At 35.1% G+C, this 24,292-nt stretch overlaps 1 protein-coding gene across 1 annotated transcript; it reads right to left on the bottom strand.

Moving 5' to 3' along the window:
• LOC120350087 (DDB1- and CUL4-associated factor 6-like) lies at positions 1-21,921 on the bottom strand (the record flags this gene model as incomplete). Its single annotated transcript, XM_039422244.1, is given in 5 exon segments — positions 1-110; positions 3,734-3,839; positions 13,314-13,569; positions 20,080-20,232; positions 21,885-21,921. Coding segments are annotated over 5 exon segments (602 nt in total), but the record flags the coding sequence as incomplete, so codon positions are not given.
• Positions 21,922-24,292: the final 2,371 nt, after the last annotated feature.

The following is a 24,292-nucleotide window of genomic DNA, read 5'->3' as shown; positions in this document are numbered from 1 at the left end:
ATAAGATATCAATCTAATTCATAAGATTTTAAAATCAGGAAAAATTATGAATGTAGCACCCTATTCGCTACTGTTTGACTCAAATCTTCGAGGACGAGGTGGTCTTGTACCTGGAAAATATACAAAAAATAAACAAATATTAGTAATTAATTCTTTGTACATTGAAAGATAATAAACTAACAAAAACTCATAAATATAAAAATATATAGAAACTCATTGAATGAGTAGGAAGGGCTCAGTCCAAAAATAGAATGGAATATTTCAGTAAATGAGAAAATTTTGACACATTTACTGATTTATTTTATACATAATTTTGAAACATTTACTGATTTATTTTATACATTATTCATCAGTTTCAATTTTGTTAAAAGATGCCAATCAAATTGCAATCTTAGGCTAAGACTGAGTGAAGGGCAGAGACACACGAGGCGTTGTTTCAGACGAGTCGGCACGGAAAGACAGGAAACAAAACCTCTACAATAGACTGATTGGGTTAGTTTATCAAAAATCATCCAGTCGGAGAGCTTCCTGTACTTTCGTGCCTTGCCGATTGGTTTGAAAAAACGCCTCGTGTGTCTCTGCACTAACTGAACTGCTATGACACAGACAAATATTTCCATTGACCTACAGGGTTTGAATTTCGTTGAATAAATGTTTCAATGTAATTGAATTTAACACTACTAATATTCAGGACTATTAATTACATGAATATATTATATTTGATATTACTACTATTACTCATGACTATGTAATTGAATTCGAATCTAACACTACTAATATCCATGACTTAATCACGGATCAATTTAAATTTAAAATATTTGATTTATGTCCAACGTTATATTTATGAAGAAAATAGATCACAATATTATAGAACATGATTATATACATGATACTCCTGAGAAATCTAAGCAATATCCATTACAAAGTGAAATTAAAAGATTTTCATTTACTAGGCAAAGTTTCCATTTACTGGGCAAATCTAAAAATATTGAGTGAACCTAGTGAGATTCAGGCTATAAAGTCAGCATTTGGTTTGCTTTCCTTGTCTATCATTAGAAAAACCCGATATCTCTATCATTTTCTAACTCAAAACCGTTGCTAAATCGTTCGTAGATTATGTAGATATCAAGGTCCGTACAGATATACGCGCCTCCAACCCGCTCCGCGCACGCTCCACCCTCGTTCCGCCATCGCTCCGCAATCGCTCCGCCCACGCTCTGCACTCGCACCGATCATGAACGTTAAGGTGCGTAAAGATTTACGCGCCGCGAATATGAGCAATTCACTTTCAATCAGCTGACTATATCTGAATTTTTACAGAAACGGTAAGATACAGATATAAAAAGCTTGGCCTTTTAATCAGCTGATTAGAAGTGAATTGCTCATGTTCGGGGCGCGTATACTGTACGCACCTTTACGGGAGATGTTAGCTCGCGTTCCACTCTTGCTCCCCGGTCGATCATCAATCGATCTGCTCGAGTGACGTTCGATTACGGAGCAGAGCGAAAGTTATTGTTATTGTTATTTCATCGTATGAAACCGCATATGATGAGCAAAGCTCAAACGGTGTACGACATGTCAAATATATCAAGTATATGGTTTCCCTCCATTGAGAGAAAGTTTTTCATTTTACAAAATCGTCTGGATAACTTCTGATCTCTAGGATTTCAATGAGAAGATCTCATAACATTCTCTTAATGAATACGGGCAGCATTCAGTCAGTATATCTTTGAGAGCTGTATAAAATTTACCATGACTGTCAACACTCTTAAGTTCTTCCGTCAAACAGTTGAAAATTCTGAGCCCAGCATAATGTGGTCCCCCCTCCAAGAGCGAAAGTCTATGAGTGGGGTACTGGAGGGTAAACATTTTATGTCTTGTGGGGTATCTGTGTGAAATGTTATCCTCCATGAATTTCTGCTTATTACTGTAAACAAAAGATGCAATATCCAAAAAATAAAGGGCTGGAATTGTTAATAATTTGAGTTTTTTGAAAATTGGCCTACATGAAACCCTAGATTCGGCTCCCTCAATAACCCTGATTGCTTTCTTTTGCTTACGGAACATATTCTGAAGGTTTGTCTGGTTGCTGCCCCAGAATAAGATACTGTATCTGATGTGAGACATGAAATAGCCATGATAGACAGTTAGTGCTGTTTTTCTATTTGCCACTCTGACTATTGTTTTCAAGGCAAAAATAGCACTGGACAATTTCACATCCAATGCTTTTACGTGGCTATCCCACTTAACATTTCCCTGCAGGTCAACACCAAGAAATCTAATCATCTCAGCAGCGCAACATTCCTCTCCTGTTGTTGAGTAAAGAGTATGTGGGAGACTTTCAGAGCCCCCAGTAGAAAATTTGAGATGATGGGTTTTCTTCAAATTTAATTTTAGAAGATTACAGCTGAATGGCTAATCTGGTTAAGAGCCTGTACAGATTTCCGCTGTACTTCATCATCATCTTCACCCTTCACAATCACAGTGGTATCATCTGCATAGAGAATGAGGTCAGAGCTAATACTATGAGGGAGGTCATTAATAAAAATATTGAAAAGTACAGGACCCAAGATCGACCCCTGAGAAACCCCACATAGATTTCTTTTCCACTCAGATGTTTCTACCCCGACACATCCGTTTGTAAGTCTGACTGCCTGAAATCTCCCCGAGAGATATGAATTGAAAAACCTGGCTGCTTTTCCCGTAAATCCATAAAATTCTAACTTTTTCAGCAACAATCCATGGTCGACCATGTCGAAGGCCCGGGAGAGGTCACAGAAGAGGCCAATGGCACCCTGAGACCCATCCAGAGCCCTCAACACGCTCGTTACCACATCAAAAATTGCGGACTTTGTTGAGAAACCCTTTCTGAAAGTCTGTACGCACCTTAAGATGAACTAGGCAACTATCAAAATATGTCATTTCAATTATGATAATTTATTTTTTAAGTCATGAAATAGTTATTTGTGCAACTAGTGCGCAAAGTGTCAGTTTGCTGCACCGAGAGAAACGTTTCCGCCCGAGCCGTAGGCGAGGGTGGAATGGTTTCTTGAGTGCAGCAGAGGAACTTTGCGCACGTATTTCACATTAAGTTTTTCCTACAGTTACCATTGAATATGAAAAGTGGGTAATTATGGGTAAAATTGCCTGAAATCCATCAAATGTTTTTCTGTGTAATTTTATTATTGATAAAAACCTTAATCCTAAAATCCTAAAGTTCTCGTTGTACTTGGTTATAATATATAATGAATAATAATTAGCGCGTTGTGCTTCGTTGCACCTCTGCTCACTATAGCAGCCACAGCAGTCACTGTTACCAACTTCATTTTGATTTTGCTGCACTGTTGCTCCATATAACCTACTAAGTATTTTGCGTTGCCATGTTGCAAATCTGGAGTGCAGAAAAATTTTTCCCGCACTAGAGCGGAAAAGTGATTCTTTGCGTTCTGTAATCAGTGCAGCAATGGCCACTTTTCAACGTAACTGTAGGAAAAGAAACATTTTCTTAGTAGGCCTGAAATAATATAGTTGAGGTATAATTGATCATTATTAACAAAAATCAACAATTAATATTATATCAGATATATCGCTACCTACTATAGAAGGCGGTAGAAAAAGACAAAATGCAACCATGCCGTCCTATCACTTCCAGTGACTTTATAGTCTGTATCTCACTATAGTGAAATAATATTCTCTAATTAAATAAGACGTGGAAAAATAAATAAATTATTACTTCTTCGGATCTGGTTGAGGCAGGCCAACATTCTTATCATAAATGAGGCTGGTACGGTGATTGTATCTTTCGTTTCCTCTAGCATCACCTCGTTGCGTTTCATCAACTGAAAAATAAAAATAAAACACATTTATTTGAATTGAAAATTAGTAAGGAATGCGCAAAAATACAGTGACAGATGAATGAAACTTGAATATGTAACATTTAGTTAAAAGAGTCCATGGAACAGAAAATTAAGAAAATAAAGATGATTTGCTTCAGCTTGTTGATAGACCCTCGATCATTGTCATTATTATTATTTTTGCATTTATGAGTAAAATATGATACCAATAATTATTGATAAATTAATGATGACATAGAAATGGAAAATCGAACGTTTTATGAATCGTAATTATTTTTATTTGTTCAATATCATGCAGCATATAAATTTGAATCATCAATATTATTGTTACCTGGTTATAAATATTCAATAGATAACAATAACCAACAATGAACTATTATTATTATTATTGGCTGCATGGCTGCAGTGAGCTATTACTTGGTTGAAACAGCTCAGAATAGAATTGTAACTCTTGAAGAATCGCTGTATGAGAGATTTCATCAATTCGATACTAACGCTTTTTATATTTGAATTGCATAGCTTATGATCGAAACAATTCAAAATAGTTATTTGTGCAACTAGTGCGCAAAGTGACAGTTTGCTGCACCGAAAGAAACGTTTACGCACGAGCCTTAGGCGAGGGCGGAATGGTTTCTTGAGTGCAGCAGAGGAACTTTGCACACGTATTTCACATTGTCCTCCAATATCAGATGATTTGATCAAGCAGTACTCCGATGAATTTGAACAGAGTGAACATTGTACTAAGAGTATTTTCATGGCTCCTGTAAGTGAGGCCGAACTTACCTACTCTATCAAAAGTTTTTGAAAAGTGGGTAATTATGGGTAAAATTGCCTGAAATGAATCAAATGTTTTTCTGTGTAATTTTATTATTAATAAAAACCTTAATTTATTGTCAAATTGAATAATGTAGTAGTAAATTTCTGAAGGGGTGGCTGTCGCTGATGTGGTGGCTGTCCTCGTTGTCCTTAATATTATTATAACGTGCACCACAACACTATACCACAGTCACGGTTACCAACTTCATTCTGCACTGGTGCTCCATATAACCTACTAACTATTTTGCGTTGCCATGTTGCAAATCTGGAGTGCAGAAAAAAATCTTCCCGCACTAGAGCGGAAAAGTGATTCTTTGCGTTCTGTAATCAGTGCAGGAATGGCCACTTTTCAAGGTAACTGTAGGAAAAAATATTTTTTTGACAATAAGAGAAGAAAAGAGACAATAAGAAATAACATAGAAAAAATACTGTACAACAAATATCACAACTTGGAAAATTGTAGTTGAACAAGCTACTTTAATTATATATTCTAATAAATTAACCTGCGATGACTAGTAACATCTGAACTCTGAAAAAGGATATGAATATAAAAGGGAAAAATAGCAATTACAAGGTTACTATTCTAAACTAGAAACTAGTATTGACGAGAAAATATGTTTTAATAAATTAATTCACCTAGTGACCTTATAATGTAAATGAAGAATTGAGAATATCCATATTATACAAAGGACATTTAGGGTCTCCAGAGCATAGCTACGCTTAAATTCGCTTTTTAAAGTGATCACCTGATTAACATTGTTTTTATTATTCTTGTCTGTCATCAGATAAAGCAGACAGATCTATCCGTTTCCAACTACACACTGTTGCCATTTTTAGGCTATATATAATTGCTAAATTATATACATTAGGCATTTTTAGGCTACATTGATCTAACATAATATTTTAATCTATATATATATAAGCGAAATGGCACTCACTCACTCACTCGCATAACTAGAAATCTACCTGACCAAAAACGTTCAAATTTGGTAGGTATGTTCAGTTGGCCCTTTTAGAGGCGCACTAAGAAATCTTTTGGCAATATTTTAACTCTAAGGGTTGTTTTTAAGGGTTTAAAGATCGTCTTTTAGCATGTATATTCTTCTTCTCTCAATCTCTTAATTATAATTGAAATTTCCATAGCATATGTTACTATAGAACTATAATCTAGATAGAGTACCTCTTCGAAACAGTTGTTAACTGGCAACTAAATTAATAGATTTGTCAGGTTGGCATTAAGTTGAGTTGACTTTGTTAGGTTGGCACCAAGTTGAAGATTTAAATGCATTTATCGCGGAAAAATTGATGGGCACTGCTACTTCAATCCTGGGAATATTATGTACTAGCAGTCAGGCTCGTTTCTCTCGCCATATCCGTTTTGCCAGCCGTCTAGTCTGGACCCCGACTGTATTGTCATAGCTTATGATCGAAACAACTCAAAATAGTTATTTGTGCAACTAGTGCGCAAAGTGACAGTTTGCTGCACCGAAAGAAACGTTTACGCACGAGCCGTAGGCGAGGGCGGAATGGTTTCTTGAGTGCAGCAGAGGAACTTTGCGCACGTATTTCACATTAAATTTTTCCTACAGTTACCATTGAATATGAAAAGTGGATAATTATGGGTAAAATTGCCTGAAATGCATCAAATGTTTTTCTGTGTAATTTTATTATTAATAAAAACCTTAATTTATTGTCAAATTGAATAATGTAGTAGTAAATTTCTGAAGGGGCGGCTGTCACTGATGTGGTGGCTGTCCTCGTTGTCCTTAATATTATTATAACGTGCACCACAACACTATACCACAGTCACGGTTACCAACTTCATTTTTATTTTGCTGCACTGGTGCTCCATATAACCTACTAACTATTTTGCGTTGCCATGTTGCAAATCTGGAGTGCAGAAAAAAATTTTCCCGCACTAGAGCGGAAAAGTGATTCTTTGCGTTCTGTAATCAGTGCAGGAATGGCCACTTTTCAAGGTAACTGTAGGAAAAAATATTTTTAGACAATAAGAGAAGAAAAGAGACAATAAGAAATAACATAAAAAAAATACTGTACAACAAATATCACAACTTGGAAAATTGTAGTTGAACAAGCTACTTTAATTATATATTCTAATAAATTAACCTGCGATGACTAGTAACATCTGAACTCTGAAAAAGGATATGAATATAAAAGGGAAAAATAGTAATTACAAGGTTACTATTCTAAACTAGAAACTAGTATTGACGAGAAAATATGTTTTAATAAATTAATTCATCTAGTGACCTTATAATGTAAATGAAAAATTGAGAATATCCATATTATACAAAGGACATTTAGGGTCTCCAGAGCATAGCTACGCTTAAATTCGCTTTTTAAAGTGATCACCTGATTAACATTGTTTTATTATTCTTGTCTGTCATCAGACAAACCAGACAGATCTATCCGTTTCCAACTACACACTGTTGCCATTTTTAGGCTATATATAATTGCTACATTATATACATTAGGCATTTTTAGGCTACATTGATCTAACAGAATATTTTAATTCAATTATAAATTTATTATGGAAAAAATATTCTCTTGGTTCATGTAATAGTATATTGTAGGATATGAGATTTTAGCGGTGGTAATTCTATTTTGACGTATGATATAATACAGTATCATCATATGAGAGTAGAAATGTGATTAATTCAAAAAGCAACATCGTTAGTAAAATAAATAAACAAGTTAGTTTTTAGAAGAAAAGCTCAATGAATAGATTAAGAAAATGTAAAATGTGAATGTGTGGAATTAATAAATGTTTTATTGATTTGTATCAGGATATTGATTTAAAGAATAATATCCTACAATATAATTGTTTTGAGGTATAATTGGTCATTATTAACAATAATACATCATTATTATCATATCAGATTTACCTGGATAACTTAAATTTTATTTTGCAACGATAAAAGGTAGTGGAAAAGTAGCAACATTGCCTCCCTATCATTTCTACTGACTTTAGAATGTGAATTACTAAAGTTTAAAGGCCATTCCACACAGCACGTGGCGTGCGTGGCTGGACGCACGCCACGCCGGCCACGCTAGCCACATGCCAATTCACACCGCCACGACTGTTGCGATGCTATACCGGCCACGTTTCCTGTCAGTATGCAGGAAGATGTCAACTCCGACGGTCCCGTGGTGTGAATCTGGATTTTGTTGTAGCTTACCTTGGTTTGATGACTCCAACAGCAGCAGTAGTAATGATAATGAGCTGGTTTTATTGTATTCGGTGACAGCACGGGACCAGTGGGTACATCCAATCAATAAAAAAAAGGAAGACCTATGGCGAATTCCATCATTTAATGCGCGACCTTGAGGCTGACAATGATAGTATACGTTCTGCGCATGCTCGGACCAAAACGTGGCCGGACACGTTTGAAAAGATCGCTGAGAGAGCGAACGGTAGCCACGCGTGGCTAGTATAGCAAGCGTTGCCGCGTGGCCGTGGCTGCTATGTGAATTGCTTCATTTGATTACTGGGAAGCGATGTTTTGAAAAGTAGCTAGCGTGCGTCCAGCCACGCACGCCACTTGCTGTGTGGGATGGCCTTTACTATGTTCGTCTACTCACTATAGTGGGTCAAAAAGAGAGGAAAATAGTATTGCCTCAATTTCGTTCACACCAGTTTCGTTCATATCGTAAAGTGTTATAAAAAGTCAGTTATCTATCTTCTATCTATAGTTTTTTTGGGGTTTCCTCAACTATAGTGAGGTCCACGTTATAATGGCAGTGGAGAAAGATAGGAGAACAACGTTGCCAATCCTCTGTCTTGTTCCTTCTAAAGTCGGTAGCTGATATAGGTTTATTGATGGAATATTAACTGTGCATTCTTGTTTTAAATAATCAATTATATTTTATAAAGCAATAATTATATTTTTCAATGATTTCATAATGAATTTTATTAAGCAATAGATTATATTTTTTAATAATTTCAAAATGTATTTTCATAATTAAGATGAGATATTTTGTTAATTAATTATTAATTCTACATGTTAAAAGACGATCAGGCAACAGAGCAAAGCGAGAAAGAGATAGCGCTATCCGCTTTGTTGAATGATATACAAGGATAGCGATACCATTGCTAATCAAACAATGCCATTATAACGTGGACCTCACCATAGGATTGACTAAGATAGCTGGGATTCTTCTGCAGGTCTACACCAACCTTTACTGGTTAAATTATAAAATTGTCTAATTAGCAAAACTGGGTATGACAGCTCAAATATCCGACATCAATGATCAAAATCCTTGCTACCAATTCTATTGTTGGGATTATTCCTACCCACCCACCTGTTTTAGAGCCATTCGCGTCGTTCCCAACGCCCCAGATGATAGTAACCGGACTTCAACAATTTTTGTCTAATTTTCTTTCCAAGATAATAATGGATAGAACAACGTCAATTAGTTATTACATGAAAAAAGTATAGTTGTATCAGAAAAATTGAGAAGTTTTTGTATTGAAAGTACAGCCTGAATTTCAGTCACTTACATGAATTGATTGTCAATCAACTAAGAATGATATACAGTTTAATTGATGCTTATTGGATAAGGGAATGAATACATTATTTGAGAGAGGGAAGAAGCAATTATCCACGTAAATTCCATTCAGTTGATTTGTAATGTTATGTATGACAAATAAATTAAAATTGAATAAACACTTGAAACTACAAACTACAAACGAATATTTCTTCATGAATAAAATATAATTAATGATTTTAAACCAAAGGGTGTGGCAGTGCATCTGGTAACCCTGCAAATAATCTATTTTTGGCATAATAGGGGAACGCGACTATCGCCTTCTTGTAGCTCCGGCCTTGACTATGTGTTTACCATTTGTTGGCAACAAAAATTCCACAGAGAATATACATAAGAACTTTTCATCTATTTATTATTATTATTTATTTTTTTACAAAGGCGACTTTCTAGAAGTATTTCAAGCCTATGATGGGATGAATAAATAATACAATGAAGGTAGAGTTGTGAATGAATAAAAAATTAGGGTAACCGTCCACTGGAACCGTATTCAACCGATCCGTTCGGCCGTTGGATCGGACGAATCTGCCGGCCATTAATTCGGTCAAATATGGTCGTCCATATCCATATGTTATCGGATGGGCACGTTAAACTGTCGGTCCCGGCTGAAGTATGACAGTCGTAAGGCCCATTGACGGCTCAAATTATATATTCAGGCGGTGGAACCTTCCCGCAAGGGACTCCCCACCAACAAAAGCCATACGAATTTACTATGGTCGTCCATTGGAACCGTTTACGTCAGTCTAGTTGCCAATTATTGAATTAACTACTATCATAGCCACCAACATTTTTCATAAACAATGATTATATTAGAAATTAAAAAATTTAATAAACAAATATCCACTAAATTAGTTATCCATTATCAAGCAATCTTTGTCCACAGAATCCTTTGAACATCATGACGATGATAATTTTTGGTCTCGCATATCCCACAATGGAACATGTTCTTGAACCAAACTTATCAACATTTCACTGTCCATAGTTACATCTCCATAAAACAGAACAACTTCAAAAAACAAACAAGACTGTGAACAAAATTTCGGTTAGGAACAGTTTGTTGTCTCAGCTCGACTAGTTAGTTCGGCCGGATAGAGCCGGAAAATACCATTCAATTCGGATCGAAAAATTGATCGGCCGGAGACGGCCGTATGAACTTATTGCAATGGACCTGTTGCAATGGATGGCATCTATTCCTTACTTTGTTGGGAGATCGTTCGGTCGCGTTCGGTAGTTTTCGGTAGATGCTAGTTCGGACGAAAACGGTTCTAGTCCCACCTTATTCACAATGTCACAATACCATCAAGGGAACTGTAATAATTAAATCTGAATGTGTGGCAGGTATCACTATCTTGTTTGAAAACATAATTTTGTAATCAGAATAAAGAGCTAATTGAGGTTGATAAAAGTTTTTTGAACATGTTAACATACAGAAGAGTATTCACTGTAACTGACATTCATTTCTTTCTTTAAACATTTATGTTCCAAAAATAGCTTTTGGTAAATCTGTTACTTTGACAATGTGAAGGTTAGGTTTCCATGCATTCCCTGTAGATTTTTTGGTGTCCAATACCTGAACGTAGGAGTTAAGGCAGGAGCTACAGGATGACTGCAGTTTTGTTCCCTTATCACGACAACAAAAGACACCAAAGTTGTTAAATTGAATGATCGGGATGATTTGAATCACAGCTATAATAGCAGGCGGTGGAAAAAGAACCGTATTTATACCGTTAATCTCATTGTGGATGAGTCAGCCATAAGGATAGGTTCAGTTTATATTATTGAAGCCAACTAAAGAGCAACTTTTATGTATCCTCATTTATACTCATAAGAATCTATCCTGTCTGCGGTTGATAAAATATTGTTCATTTTTCGGAAATTACGTCGGCAAGGAGACGTCCTTCTCTCGCCTGCCGAGTGCACGTTATGTATTGCTCCAAGTCTCCAATGCTACTGGAATGCGTTGAACTGAATATTCGTCTTTGACCTTCAACATTCGAATCTTACACCCACCCAACCTTGTGTGTCCTTACACACACTAGAATTCCACCAATAGTACACTCCATTCGCTCTGACTCAGCTGATTCATTCTCAAGCTTTGTTCAGACCAAGCTATTTTACTCTGCAGAGCTGCAGAGAAACAGAGCAAACGTCCGCAGAGATTGTGCTCACACCAAAAACATTTGTGGGTCGAGAGAGCTATTTTCGCTCTGTTCTCAGTTGCACTCTGATTCCAAATTTTTCAATTATTACATCTATTTTTGATTCTTTTTGAGCAAACGTGAGCTAGTTTCAAGTTATGAAATTGAAATTGAAATTCTTTATTCTCCAAAAGTTTCAAGTTTTTATTGGGCCAGTTGAACATAGAAGTTACATATAGCCAAGTCACAATTCACATTAAAGAAACATACAATAAATTACACAGATACAATACATACAATAGACAATAATAAATAAAACAGATCAGTAAAAGCAAATTTACAATTGGATCAGATAATTTAGTCTCCTGTACTTGGGTATCAATAGACAAGAAAAAAACATTATATTAAATTGACTAGGGTGTTGTAATCAGCAGTAATGAATTCCTCTACTGAGTAAAATTGATTCACAATCAACCAGGATCTAACTTGGAGAAAACGTCTATTTGGCAAGGATCTAACTTGAGTTGGTAGCAAGTTATGGAATTTGTAGCCTATCACAGGGTAGCTCGACTTGGACTTTTCAAGTCTGCATCTTGGTATATATATATACTCTCACGGTTTCTTGCTGCTAAATTATTTATTCCAAAGCGCTGAATCCGAATCTAGAATCAGAATTCTCCTATCTCTATTTTTACGTGATTTAGATTTTTGAAGAGAGATCTTTATCGAAAACATCCGATCGGATGCCTGGGGAAAATCGCTCCCAGAGTGAATCGAAAACATCTTCATGCGAGCAGAGTTTTCTTGGAACGACGGCTGGCAGATACACAGATGTCGGTGTGAACACCCGCATTGTTTAATCCAGCGACAGATTTTTTTAAAAATCGATCCATCCACAGACTCTGAACATTACTTCAGCGCCACCAACGAAATTTCCAAGAAATGAACAATATTGTACATGAAATAATAATTATTTTCTAAATAGATTGAGGTGGTATAGTAAAAATGTTGTTAGAAAAGTAAATTCGTATGGCTTTTGTTGGTGGGGAGTCCCTTGCGGGAAGGTCCCACCGCCTAAATATATAATTTAAACCGTCAATGGGCCTTACGACTATCATACTTCAGCCGGGACTGACAGTTTAACGTGCCCATCCGATAACACGGGAGTGATCCGGTTACAAAACTTTTGTTAATGAGAGGGTTTGAACCCGGGATTTCTATGCTGCTACGCAAGCACCATATCCACTAGACCACGGATCACTCCGTGTTGTTAAGAACTTTATTGATATTTAACAGTTATTTCAAAATCATCTGATTCACTGCCGGAACCTGTATTTTTTCAAAACGGCGATTAAGAATAAAGTATTTGTTAAGAACTTTGTTGTTTTCTAACAGTTATTTCAAAGTCGTCCGATTCACTGCCGGTCCCTGTACTTTTCCAAACTTGGTTTTAGAAAAAGTGAACTTGGTTTCGAAGGTAAACCAAGTTCAAGTATGTAAACTCAATTATCGTTGGCTTTTATACAATAATCAACTTCATATTATAAATTATATTTTCGAACACTTCATACGCTAAATTCAAATTTATATATTACATCCCTGATTAAGCTGATTTACGACTCACACTGGCGCACAAGGAATCTTCCTTTTGCCGGTGTTTTTGCCTCACCTACTGTACTATGCATGTGAACATAAATGAATCTTCATTTATAACTATAATTTATAATATGAAGGATATCATTTCGTTATTATATCTAATTAAATAAATGTATGTATCTTGGTTTAAGTGCAGTAGCATACTTATATTTATTTTTTGTAAAGCTTTTTTGTATTTTGTTTTTGGCAAATAAATTCATTCATTCAAGTCAAGTTTAACCTTGTAAACTCAGTTTAATACAATTTTTAATTCATAAACTCAGTTCAATCCCAAGTTTGAACCTACCTCCTCGGCCATTTCGGCGTTGAAAGCGGGCTCGTCACGCACAGGCGCCCACAGCTTGACGTCATAGTCGATGCCCGACGTGGCGAGCAGAGGCAAGTGCGGGTGCGGCTGCACACAGTTCACCACGTGGTGGTCGGCCTCCAGCAGCATCACGAGGCGGGCGGGTGCCGTGCGTTCCCATATGAACACGTGGCCGCAGTCCGAGCCTGATAGCACGTGGTCACGGCCCCAGAACGTCGCTTCTTTTATCATAGTCCTGTCGAGAAAGATATGGTTAGGATTGTGGAAGAGATTATAAATCGTGCAGGATCTATCAAGACGATATTGATTTTGTCCTCATCCAGTCTATTGTTTGTTCTTAAGGACGCTGTGGATGACCAGAAAAATGAATGAATAAATGAATGAATGAATGAATAAATGAATTTATTTCCTCCTCAAATTACAAATTACAAAAGTAGAAATTAAATAGTATCTTGGAAATTATACTGATCACGTATCCAGTTGTGTGATCAGATAATCAAGGTATAATTAACAAGGTAAAAACATTATCAACTTGAATAATAAAAATAAAAATAAACTTGTATGAAAAAAAATAAAAATAAAAGCTGTGAGTCTAGTCTAGGTGATTAAGATTGCTAAAACAATACTGAAACTACTGCCTGTAGCGCATGAGATTAAAAAAACAAATAAATTGAAACAGCCCAGAAAACCAAAAACTGGAATAAATGAAATGCATTTAAATGTAATAATTAATATAATACCGTACATGCCTTAGTGAATAGTGATTAAATTGAATAATAATATTTTTATGAGAATGGTGCCGTTGAACAATGCTAGCTCAACCTGCACCATTATCTAACAACATTTCTAACCATCCATACGTCGTTCACTGTAAATAACCAGCTCTTTGCTCTCTCACAAAAGATAATATAGGAATCGCACCTTCTCAATTCAATTGGCAATTTATTGTAAATATAAGGTCCTAAGTACATAAACGAGTGCCTAAAAATTTCCCTTCTCACCTTTGGTGTCCTACACAGTAGCTCCATCACATAAATTGCAGAACAAATTGCAGAGCCAGCTCCATCACATAAATTATATGACGTTGCAGCCACAATCAGGTTTATTAATCAAACAAAGATAAATTTTCCTCACACAATTAAATTGTGGAAGATATTTATCAGATACTCTTTATTTTAAAAAGATCTCTGATATATTTAAAAATATGGTGTGGCGCACTCACACAACTTTCCTTGCCGTTATGAAAATTGATCACCTGACGCTAGTGTTCCCGCGCATCACAAGTCTACTATTCAAGGATTTGAGCCAGCTGGTGACAGGGCAATAACGCTGGAGACACACGAGGTCTGCAATATCTTCATAGTGAATCATTTAATAGAATCAACAGTTGCCAACAGTTTGTAATTGGATAATAACATTTTCTTGAATTTCAAGCTTATTTTTAATTTTAGCTGAAAATGTTACTGGACATTAATTGTAGAGATTCTCATGCTCAATCTTTTCCACTCAAAATGTTTTGTTTAAATTGTATCTGAAGCATGATAATTGAGAATCTAAAATCAAACTTTGCATAGATGGGGCGGAGCTCCTAAAATTTTTACAGATATAGGATTTGTGGCAGTTGATAGAGCTTATCGATGACTATTCCAGGTATAACTTAAATTAAAATCGTTGGAGCCGTTTTCGAGAAAATCGCGAAAAAAACCCTATTTTTAACAACATTTTCGCCATTTTAGCCGCCATCTTGAATCGCATTTGATCGAAATTGTTCGTATCGGATCCTTCTATTGTAATGACCTTACGTTCCAAATTTCAAGTCATTCCGTTAATTGGGAGATGAGATATCGTGTACACAGACGCACATACACTCACACACACACACACACACACACACACACACACACACACACACACACACACACACACACACACACACTCACACACACACACACACACACACACACACATACAGACGAATACCCAAAAAGCACTTTTTTGGACTTAGGGGACCTTGTAACGTATAGAAATTTAGAAATTGGGGTACCTTGATTTTTTCGGAAAGCAATACTTTTCTTACCTATGGTAATAGGCAAGGAAAGTAATAAAAAGTTATTTTGATATACAAGATTTGAGGTATAAGAAAGAAAGAAATATTTATTGCCAAAATCATTAAACAAACTTTACAAATGTGAAAAATATAAAAATTTTCATATACAATACATTACAAAAACTTAAAATTAAAATATTTTCCATTTAAAAATCGATTATAATATTATCATTGGCGTTACCAGCAAAACTAAGTAGTTTGAGCGATGGCAACGAGTAATCAGTCGGCTATAATTAGTGGCTTGAGATTCAGTCGAAAATAGAAAAAAATAAAATAAAGAAAAAAGAAACATATGGAATGTATGAAAAACTAGAAAAAAAATAAAATTTCAATCCGAAAAGAAGAAGTACTAAGAGTGAAATACTAAGAGAGCAGAAAAACTAGAATGAATTCATAATAATTTAAAAACTCAAAAGAAAAAGAGATGATTCATGTAATATTAATCTACAATTCACTGTACATATGTAATCCATTTAGTAACATAATGTAATTCATTTGTAGCATATATGCAATTCCTTTTGTAAGCAAAGAGAGAATTAGAAAAACAATACAATACAGTAAACATGACACAAAAAATAAAACTTTAACTCAGAGAGAGAAAATTAATCTGGGAGTATAGCCCTACTAATAATAAATTCAGAGGAACTGAGGAAGACAGTATATGTACATCAAATTAAAATATTTTAGGTATGATATCTTCTGTCTTTATCCAGCTTTCAATTTTTAATTTAAGTGCTTTTGTAGGTTTTCTTGCAATGAAATGTTCTGGCATAAAATTAATAAGCTTTTTTGTTGTATAGTTGAATTGTCTTCTGCATATAGTTAGATCTGTTCGAGGAACAAAGCATCTATTTACTGATCTAAAACTATAATTAGTTGAATGAGGTGTGAAAAGATGTATATGGTTGCTGATATATATTTAACAAGATTTCTGATATACAGTTGCCTAAGATATTGCGTAGCCTCAGAAAGTCGCTACTTTTTTCATTGTCCTGTCATTGGTTTATCATAGTGAAAAGAATAGTTGTTCCTACATTGAGGGACTAAAGTGGCATCTTTATAAAAGATGTGATCTCATCTTGGCCACAGCATGTTTCTTCATAGGCCCTGTAATTGACAAATTAATTACACGTAAATATCAGAAAAATCCACGTTACGAAGGCTGAGATCACCTATTCACTACAAAAACGCGCGTTCGATTGAGTGCATGTGTACGTTCCAATGCCTAGTATAGTAACTCGAAGCGCGCTGCAAACGCGGCGCTTGATGTGGAAACTACAAGCCGACGTTGCTTATGATTCAAAACGCGCGTTTGCATGTGTACGATCCCATTGTTTCTATGTATGTGTGAAACGTGCGTTTGACAACCGAGCGTTAAGCGCGGCGTTTAACGTCGCCATGTGTACAGGGCCTTAAATTAAATTAAGAAAGTCGTTATTATTTGATCGTCAATCTTATAGAGATAAGCAGGGCCCAAGACCTTTGAAGCCTGGTGGTATCAGCGCTACTGTCATGCTCACCACGCATTATGCCACTTTTATACACGATATGTCTTGATTTCATCTACGATCTTCAACTGTTATTGTTAATATAATGCAGTTCACAGAACTCATTCCCCACAATATATTTATTTTTTCAGATAAATGAAAAAAATGTTAACCAGCCTCATTTCGTGAAATTCCTAGGGGTTGCTCTGGATCAGCGCTATGCCATTATTGTGTGGGGTGGGTCATGCCAGAATTTGGAGAGGGTGTTCAAGCTCCAAAAAAAGCTGTTGGAGCGATAAAAGGTATTATGCCTTTAGAGTCCTGTAGGAACCACTTTAAAGAATTAGGCATACTAACCGTTCCCTCTATTTATATCTATGAGGTGATTATGCATGTTAGAAGAAAGACTATGACTAGAAATGCTGATTCGCATGGATACAATACTAAAAATAGAGGAGACTATGCTTCACTGTATCACAGAACAGCTCTTTTTGAGAAAAAACCTACATATATGGGTCTTAAATTTATTAGAAAGCTTCCTACTCACTTGAAAAATTGTGAAGATGTCAATGTTTTTGAGAAGGAATTGAAAAGTTTTTTGATGCTTGGAGTATTCTATACCACAGAAGAGTTTGTGTGTAGAGAGGGTTCCTTTGTGTGATTATTTTTTTGTAATACTGTATGAATTATAAATTTTTGACAATTCCTATACTCCGATTAGAGTCTCTGGGAAGCTTTAAAAACAAACAAACAAACAAACAACCAGACTTGTTGTCTTTGTGGGGAATATGAATTCATTATGTATATATTGTCTCTGCTGCTGTATTTTTTTTCGTGTGTGAATAAAGATTATTTGAATTTGATCAAGTTATAATGTAAACATTACAATATCACAATCAATTCCATAACAGGGGTCTTTTCGTAATAAATTTTCAAAACTATACTATAATGAGAGCTTTATGCAACGACTTTAACATTAAAACACGGTTTCCGTTGTTGGTAGCATCAACATTAAATCACAGTTTCTGATGCTAGCAGCAGGTTTCAGTTTGTCAAGTTTTCACTGAATCAAGTATTCAATTTGACAAGTGTTTTCAGTTTATAAAGTTTTCAGTAAGTCAAGTTTTCAATTTGTTAACTCAGTTTATAAAGTTTTCAGTTTGTCCAGTTTTCGATTCGTCATGTTTTCAGTTCATCAATTTAAAAACAAAGGTTGAGAACCATTTGAGTGCAGAGGGTTCCATGAAGTTTGGAATACCTCAAGGAACAGTTTTAGGACCAATTTTGTATTCGATCTTTGCAAATGAGTTGTGCTCCATTCAAATTCAAGGTAGAGTTATAGCCTTTGCTGACGATACAGCACTCCTTTTTCAAGGAAAAAACTGGGAAGAACTGTTCCAAACAGCAGACATAGAACTCACAAAAATCACTAGTTAGTTAAGAAATAACTCATTGTCATTAAATCCAGAAAAAACAAAATTTTTAGCTTTTTCTTTAACAAATAGCACAAAACCACACATGACAACAATGAAGCTTCATAATTGTGATAGAAATAGTAACAATAATTGTAATTGCCCACTAATAGAACGCTCTGACAATATAAAGTATTTAGGAATAATAGTAGACGATTCATTGAAATGGAACAAACACATAACATATACAACTGCCAAAATAAGAAAGCTTATATACAAATTCTATCAATTAAGGCGTATCATAGACAAAGAAATGTTAAAAACTGTATACTTAACATTAGTTGAATCTCTTTTAAGGTACGGTCTGTTAGTTTGGGGTGCAGCTAACTTCAGTTTTATAGATCCATTATTTAAAACTCAAAAACGCATTTTGAAAATAATGGGAAACAGGGAAATCCGGTTTTCAACTGTAGAATTATTTATAGAAAATAGAGTACTCAGCGTTAGTCAATTGTATATATTGTTGTTATTAGGGTATATGAAAAAACATCAAAATAGGCCATATCATAAATCATAGCCATAATACTAGAATAAGAGAACGTTACAATCAAGAAGTACCAAGAATGAATACAGCATTTGGGCAAAGATCACTAGGATATTTAGGGCCTACAATATCTAATAGAATACAATTTCTACAATTATCCATTAGGAATCAAAGGAGAGGAAAATTTCAATAGCTTCAAAAGAAAAATAAGACATTGGTTATTCAGTATTGGGATACAAAGTAGTGAGGAACTAATAGTAAGTAGGATTTAGATTTAAGTAGTATTCTTTTTAAATAAGGTAATTTATAGGTAGAAAATAGTACCTCGGTTTAGTATCTTTGTACTAGGTGATGCTTAGGGTAATAGATATAGTTTTAGATTTTTTGGATTTTTTTTATTATCTGTTGTAGCATAAATTAGTATTAATTTGATGATAACCTCGACACATATATTATATAGTGAGCATTTTGTAAACCTTGAATATTGTTATTATTGAAAATGTATGAAAAAAATATGTAATGTATGAATTTATGAATAAACTCCTCTGGATGTGTCGTCCAACATCCAGAGAAATTATTATATTATTATTATTATTATTTACCACTTCATCAAGTTTTCAGTTTGTCGTTCAAGTTCTAAGTTTGCTCGCTATGTTCGCTCACTTGTGTCTTAACTTGATTTATTATGCTATTTTATTATATACAAGGCAAATGACAATGCCAATGTCAGATGGTAGATAAAATAATAAGGTAGTACTTGTGCTATTTTTCTTCCAAATATATTAGAACAGTCACAAACACGATATTTGGAAAGAGAAACAGGCAATAGCCCAAAACTTCTATAGGAGAATATATAGGTGACAGAGTCGAAGATGAGTTTAGAATTTCACGTGTACAATTTTTATAAAATTTTAGTCCAAAATAAACATGAAAACTATAAATTTTGAATTTATATGGATTGAATTGGTAAATTGATTAGAAATATCCTACTTAATAATCACTTGTAACGAGTTATTTAAGAAAATTTTGACCCATTCAAGAAACACAAACTTGTATACACTGAAGCTCAGCACTTTACATCTAACTTGTGCGTTAAAGACCCATGTTATAAAACTGTTGTATCAGTTACTATTTATGCATTGATAAGTTCACAATTAAATTCGACACCGATTATCATGAATGCTTCAATTCTTACCTGGCATTACGATGGCCGGTGAACTTGATTTTGACAGGAGTATGCTTAGGAACTCTAGTCTTCTCGCAGAGTTGATTGATGGGTCTGTCACTTCTCTTGCCACGAGCTGTTTCAAGCAGATTCTCGAAATGCCTTTCATCCGGTCTTATCAGCCTGGAATCAAAAATATAAAAGTTCAGAAATGTAAAAAGTCTACAAAGGTCAGAAATATCTTAACCTTAAAAGTTCAAAAATATGTAGTCTTAAAGAAAGGTTCAACTAGATAATTATATTGATCTCTATTGTAGTACATATATAGCTGCGTACAGATATACGCGCCTCCAACAAGCTCCGCGCACGCTCCGCCCTCGTTCCGCAATCGCTCCGCCCCTCTCCGCAGTCGCACCGATCATGAACGTTACGGAAGATGTTTAGCTTTTCTCGCGTTCCAATCTTGCTCCCTGGTCGATCATCAATCGATCTGCTCTAGTGACGTTCGATTGCGGAGCAGAGCGAAAGTCTGTACGCACCTTATGAATGAAGGTTTATGAACTTAGAAAATATCCAGAGTGAGTTATATGTATGTGAACCCTTCAATAAATTGGAAACTGTTGTAGATATATAATACTGTATCTTTCATGATAAGTTATTGGTCAAATACTCTACCTTTTACCAAGGTGATACTTACCTTTACTCTACCTTTACTCCAAGGAGAAACTATGCAGATTACACAAGAACCCAACAACATTTCAAACCAGAAACCACAACCACAACACCACATACAGGAATCTTCTCATCACCAGTGTTGCAAGGAAGGCACTATACCAGAGACATTTCAGTCATTTAGCACCAAAATTATATAATCTACTTCCTGCAAACTTTAAACAGATTAATCATCCTAGAAAGTTCAAAACAATAGTACACAATTGGTTAATGAGCAAAGGAGAACAGAACATAGAAAACATTATTTCAAACAACAACTAACCACTTAATGACTTACTAAACACTAAGTAATAATACGCACAAGAAAAAACAAACAAAACCTACTCTAGTGCATGGTACACCATAGTGGAGTAGGTCGATTTCCACACAGAGAAAACTAAACAAGTAGAGGACACATTATAAGATTTTTTTGTAACTAACTATTGTATGTAATTGTAATTTATCTAATATTTTTGTGTAATTGATGTTGTAGTTTTAGTTTTTTCGGGAAATAAAATTTTTTTTATTTTTTGACGTGAAACTGATTTTTAACCCCACATAAGGAGGTGACTTAGGGGTTGTAACTCGAATATTTCAAATGTAAACACCCATTGTGTGGTACATCATCTTAAAGGCCTTTCTAAAACAAAAAAGGTAACATGAATTAAAATGTTATATGATACTTGTATCCAAAATGGCGGCTAATTGAAGTTTCAGTTTTCAAAAAAATAATTGATAGAGTACAATTAGACTAATCCCGTCGAATCCCATCAAATATGCATGGATGTTTGATCATCGCATAACTAACCCTCGTACTTCCCATTACCCACGCTCATGTGGGCATGTAAAAAATATGCATGAACCTTGTCAGACAAGCATGAAAACAATAAAAGGATATATCTACAATATAATAAAAGAAAGAATTAGATTATAAATGTACGGAATAGGAGATACAAGTTTGACGCATCATCACGCCTGAACTACTGGACTGATTAAATTGAAATTTTGCAAAATTGATTATTAATTTATCGAGGTTTCGTCATTTTGAATTTCATATCCTGTACGTGTATAAGCCAATTCTTTCCTTTATTATATTATTATAGATTATTGCAAATTATGCTTACCCTCTCAGAGTATCTTCAGCTACTATGGCTTCAGGTCCTGAAACATTCAAAAGATAAATTAGAATTCTTTAATGTTGTTTTCCATCACGAACTGCTTATTATTAAATCAATTTTTGCTTTTAGAAAAAACGACTAGCACAGTGAGTGATTAAGTAATTTATTGTAAAATATCTGACTGCTAGTCGTTTTTTCTAATAGCAAAAAGTGAGATAAATTAGTATTGAAAATTCAAGATAATGAAGAACATCCATGTGGATATAAAATCGATGAGATGAAAATCATATTGACTAAGGCTTCTCTCACACCATTGCGGTCCGGGCCCGGACCGAAGGCCCTTTCAGTGACCGAAGGCGCTGACTAGTCCGGTTCCGGGCCGGAAAAAATCGACCCGGACGGCCTTTTCACACCACACCAGAAGCCCGGATCCGGGCGTTTCCAAGCCAAAATTAATTAATGTTTCAGTCTGTGTTTAGAAGTCACAGTGTCTGCATGTGAACTGCATAAAAGAAAAGTGGCTATTATTTATATGTTGTATCTGAAAACAGTGAAAAGAGAGTACTCCCGCTACAGAAACATTTGGATGCAAACGGTGTGTGCAGATAGACCAATAATTGATGGTGTTACGGTGGCAGCTTCAGGGTGACGGAGAGAAGTTCTTCAACTTCTGTAGAATGTCTTTTGCAAAATTAATTTGACGAACTGTTACAGAAGATTGAAGTGCAACTTTTGAAGGAAAATACGAAGTAAAGAAGGAGTATTCCTCCCTTAGGAAGACTGATTGTCACTTTAAGGTAAGTTCAGAGATGAATACTTGGATTTAGTCTGTGAAAAAAATAAAAAGGTACTTACGTATTAGAGGCCACCTTATGCAGTATTAATTTAACCTATCATTCCCAACAAACTCTAACTAACTCTTCTTCTTCTTAGGGTGCCAATCCGTTACGAATGTTGGCGATCATCATAGCGATCCGTGCTTTGTTTGCAGCAATCCGGAACAGTTGTGTAGATGTTTTGTTGAACCAGGTCCTGAGGTTTTTAAGCCACGATACCCTGCGTCTTCCTGGTCCTCTTCGTCTAAAGATCTTCCCCTGCATAATTAACTAACTCTAACATAGGTTAAATAAGGTACTGTGGTCTCCAGCTAATATGCTAGCACCATCAAAATATGTGATTCACATCCGGGTGAAACCAGTCCGGAACGCACAGGTCTGAACACGTATATTAGAACCAATGTACAAATGTGCCATTCGATACGGGCCCGCATTGGAAGTTTTGTCACATGCGGGTGATTTTTGCTCCCAGACAGAGGTTTTGGTTTGTCCGGGTGCACCCGCTACGGTGTGAATAACTTCATAAGATCTAGTAATAAGAAAACAAGGATATTGTCAAATTTCACTAAAAAAATTATTAAAAACTTTAAAACATTACCATGGTTTCACGTTTATCAACGCATCATCAGCTGCACTGAGAAATGAGGACAATGTACCTAGAATACATTATCTATTCTAGGTACCTTGAATGAGGATACAGAAACATTCTTAACCTAATCTTAGTAGTCTAGAGCTCCTAAATAATTTGGTGGCAATGTTTATAACTAAAGTAATGAATATTATACATATAATATTAAAATATATACACCTTTTTAGTTATTTTCTAAGTTTTTTTTAATAAAAATGGATAAAGAAATTTTTTATATTGTTATTTATTTATTTTTCTCTTTGAAATGACCACTCTATACAGCTGGTATGTTACTCTGTCTCTGACTTGGAGACTGTCTATCATGTCTTTGGCATTTGGCTTGTCTTTGGCAAACTATATTTGAGAAAAAAATTAAAAATTTACTTGAAAGGTTACATTTCAAACCTTTCAAAATTACAGCAAAATAAAGTTTCGATAGTAACAAGTTGAATTCCAATGTCCTAAATTCAATACACAGTCCTATAATGGTGATATTATATTATGTACCAGAAAACCCTAAGAAATAAGATGGAAAATATACAGAATGGCCATGTAGGCTACAATGGCTCATTACTTACAAAAATGAGGAACATGAGAATAAAATGGAAATATACAATTCTAACAAGGTTTGTTTGATCAAGATTACTCCAATCTGTTGAAATTTTATCTAGTTTTTGGCTAATGGTTATGTGTGCCTGATCATACTAACCTACAATGAACAAAAGTATTGAAAATATATAAAGTTAGGCTTCAGCCAAAGCATAAATTCAGTCTCTTGAAATTGATGTTGACATGTATTGGTGCTCATTATACTTGAACAAAATGCTGAATATTATACTCTATACAGGGCTAATTACTATGGGGAAAAATGAAAAATGATTCATAAGATTCATTAGTCAAAACATTTTCATCCGATCCGATCCGGGCCTGCACCGCACTGTTGTGAAAGA

The sequence above is a fragment of the Nilaparvata lugens genome, chromosome 2, assembly GCF_014356525.2.
Source record: "Nilaparvata lugens isolate BPH chromosome 2, ASM1435652v1, whole genome shotgun sequence".
In the NCBI taxonomy this organism is placed as follows: domain Eukaryota; kingdom Metazoa; phylum Arthropoda; class Insecta; order Hemiptera; family Delphacidae; genus Nilaparvata; species Nilaparvata lugens.
Note: the sequence above shows the minus strand (reverse complement) of the source record. Positions and strands in the feature narration are given on the sequence as shown.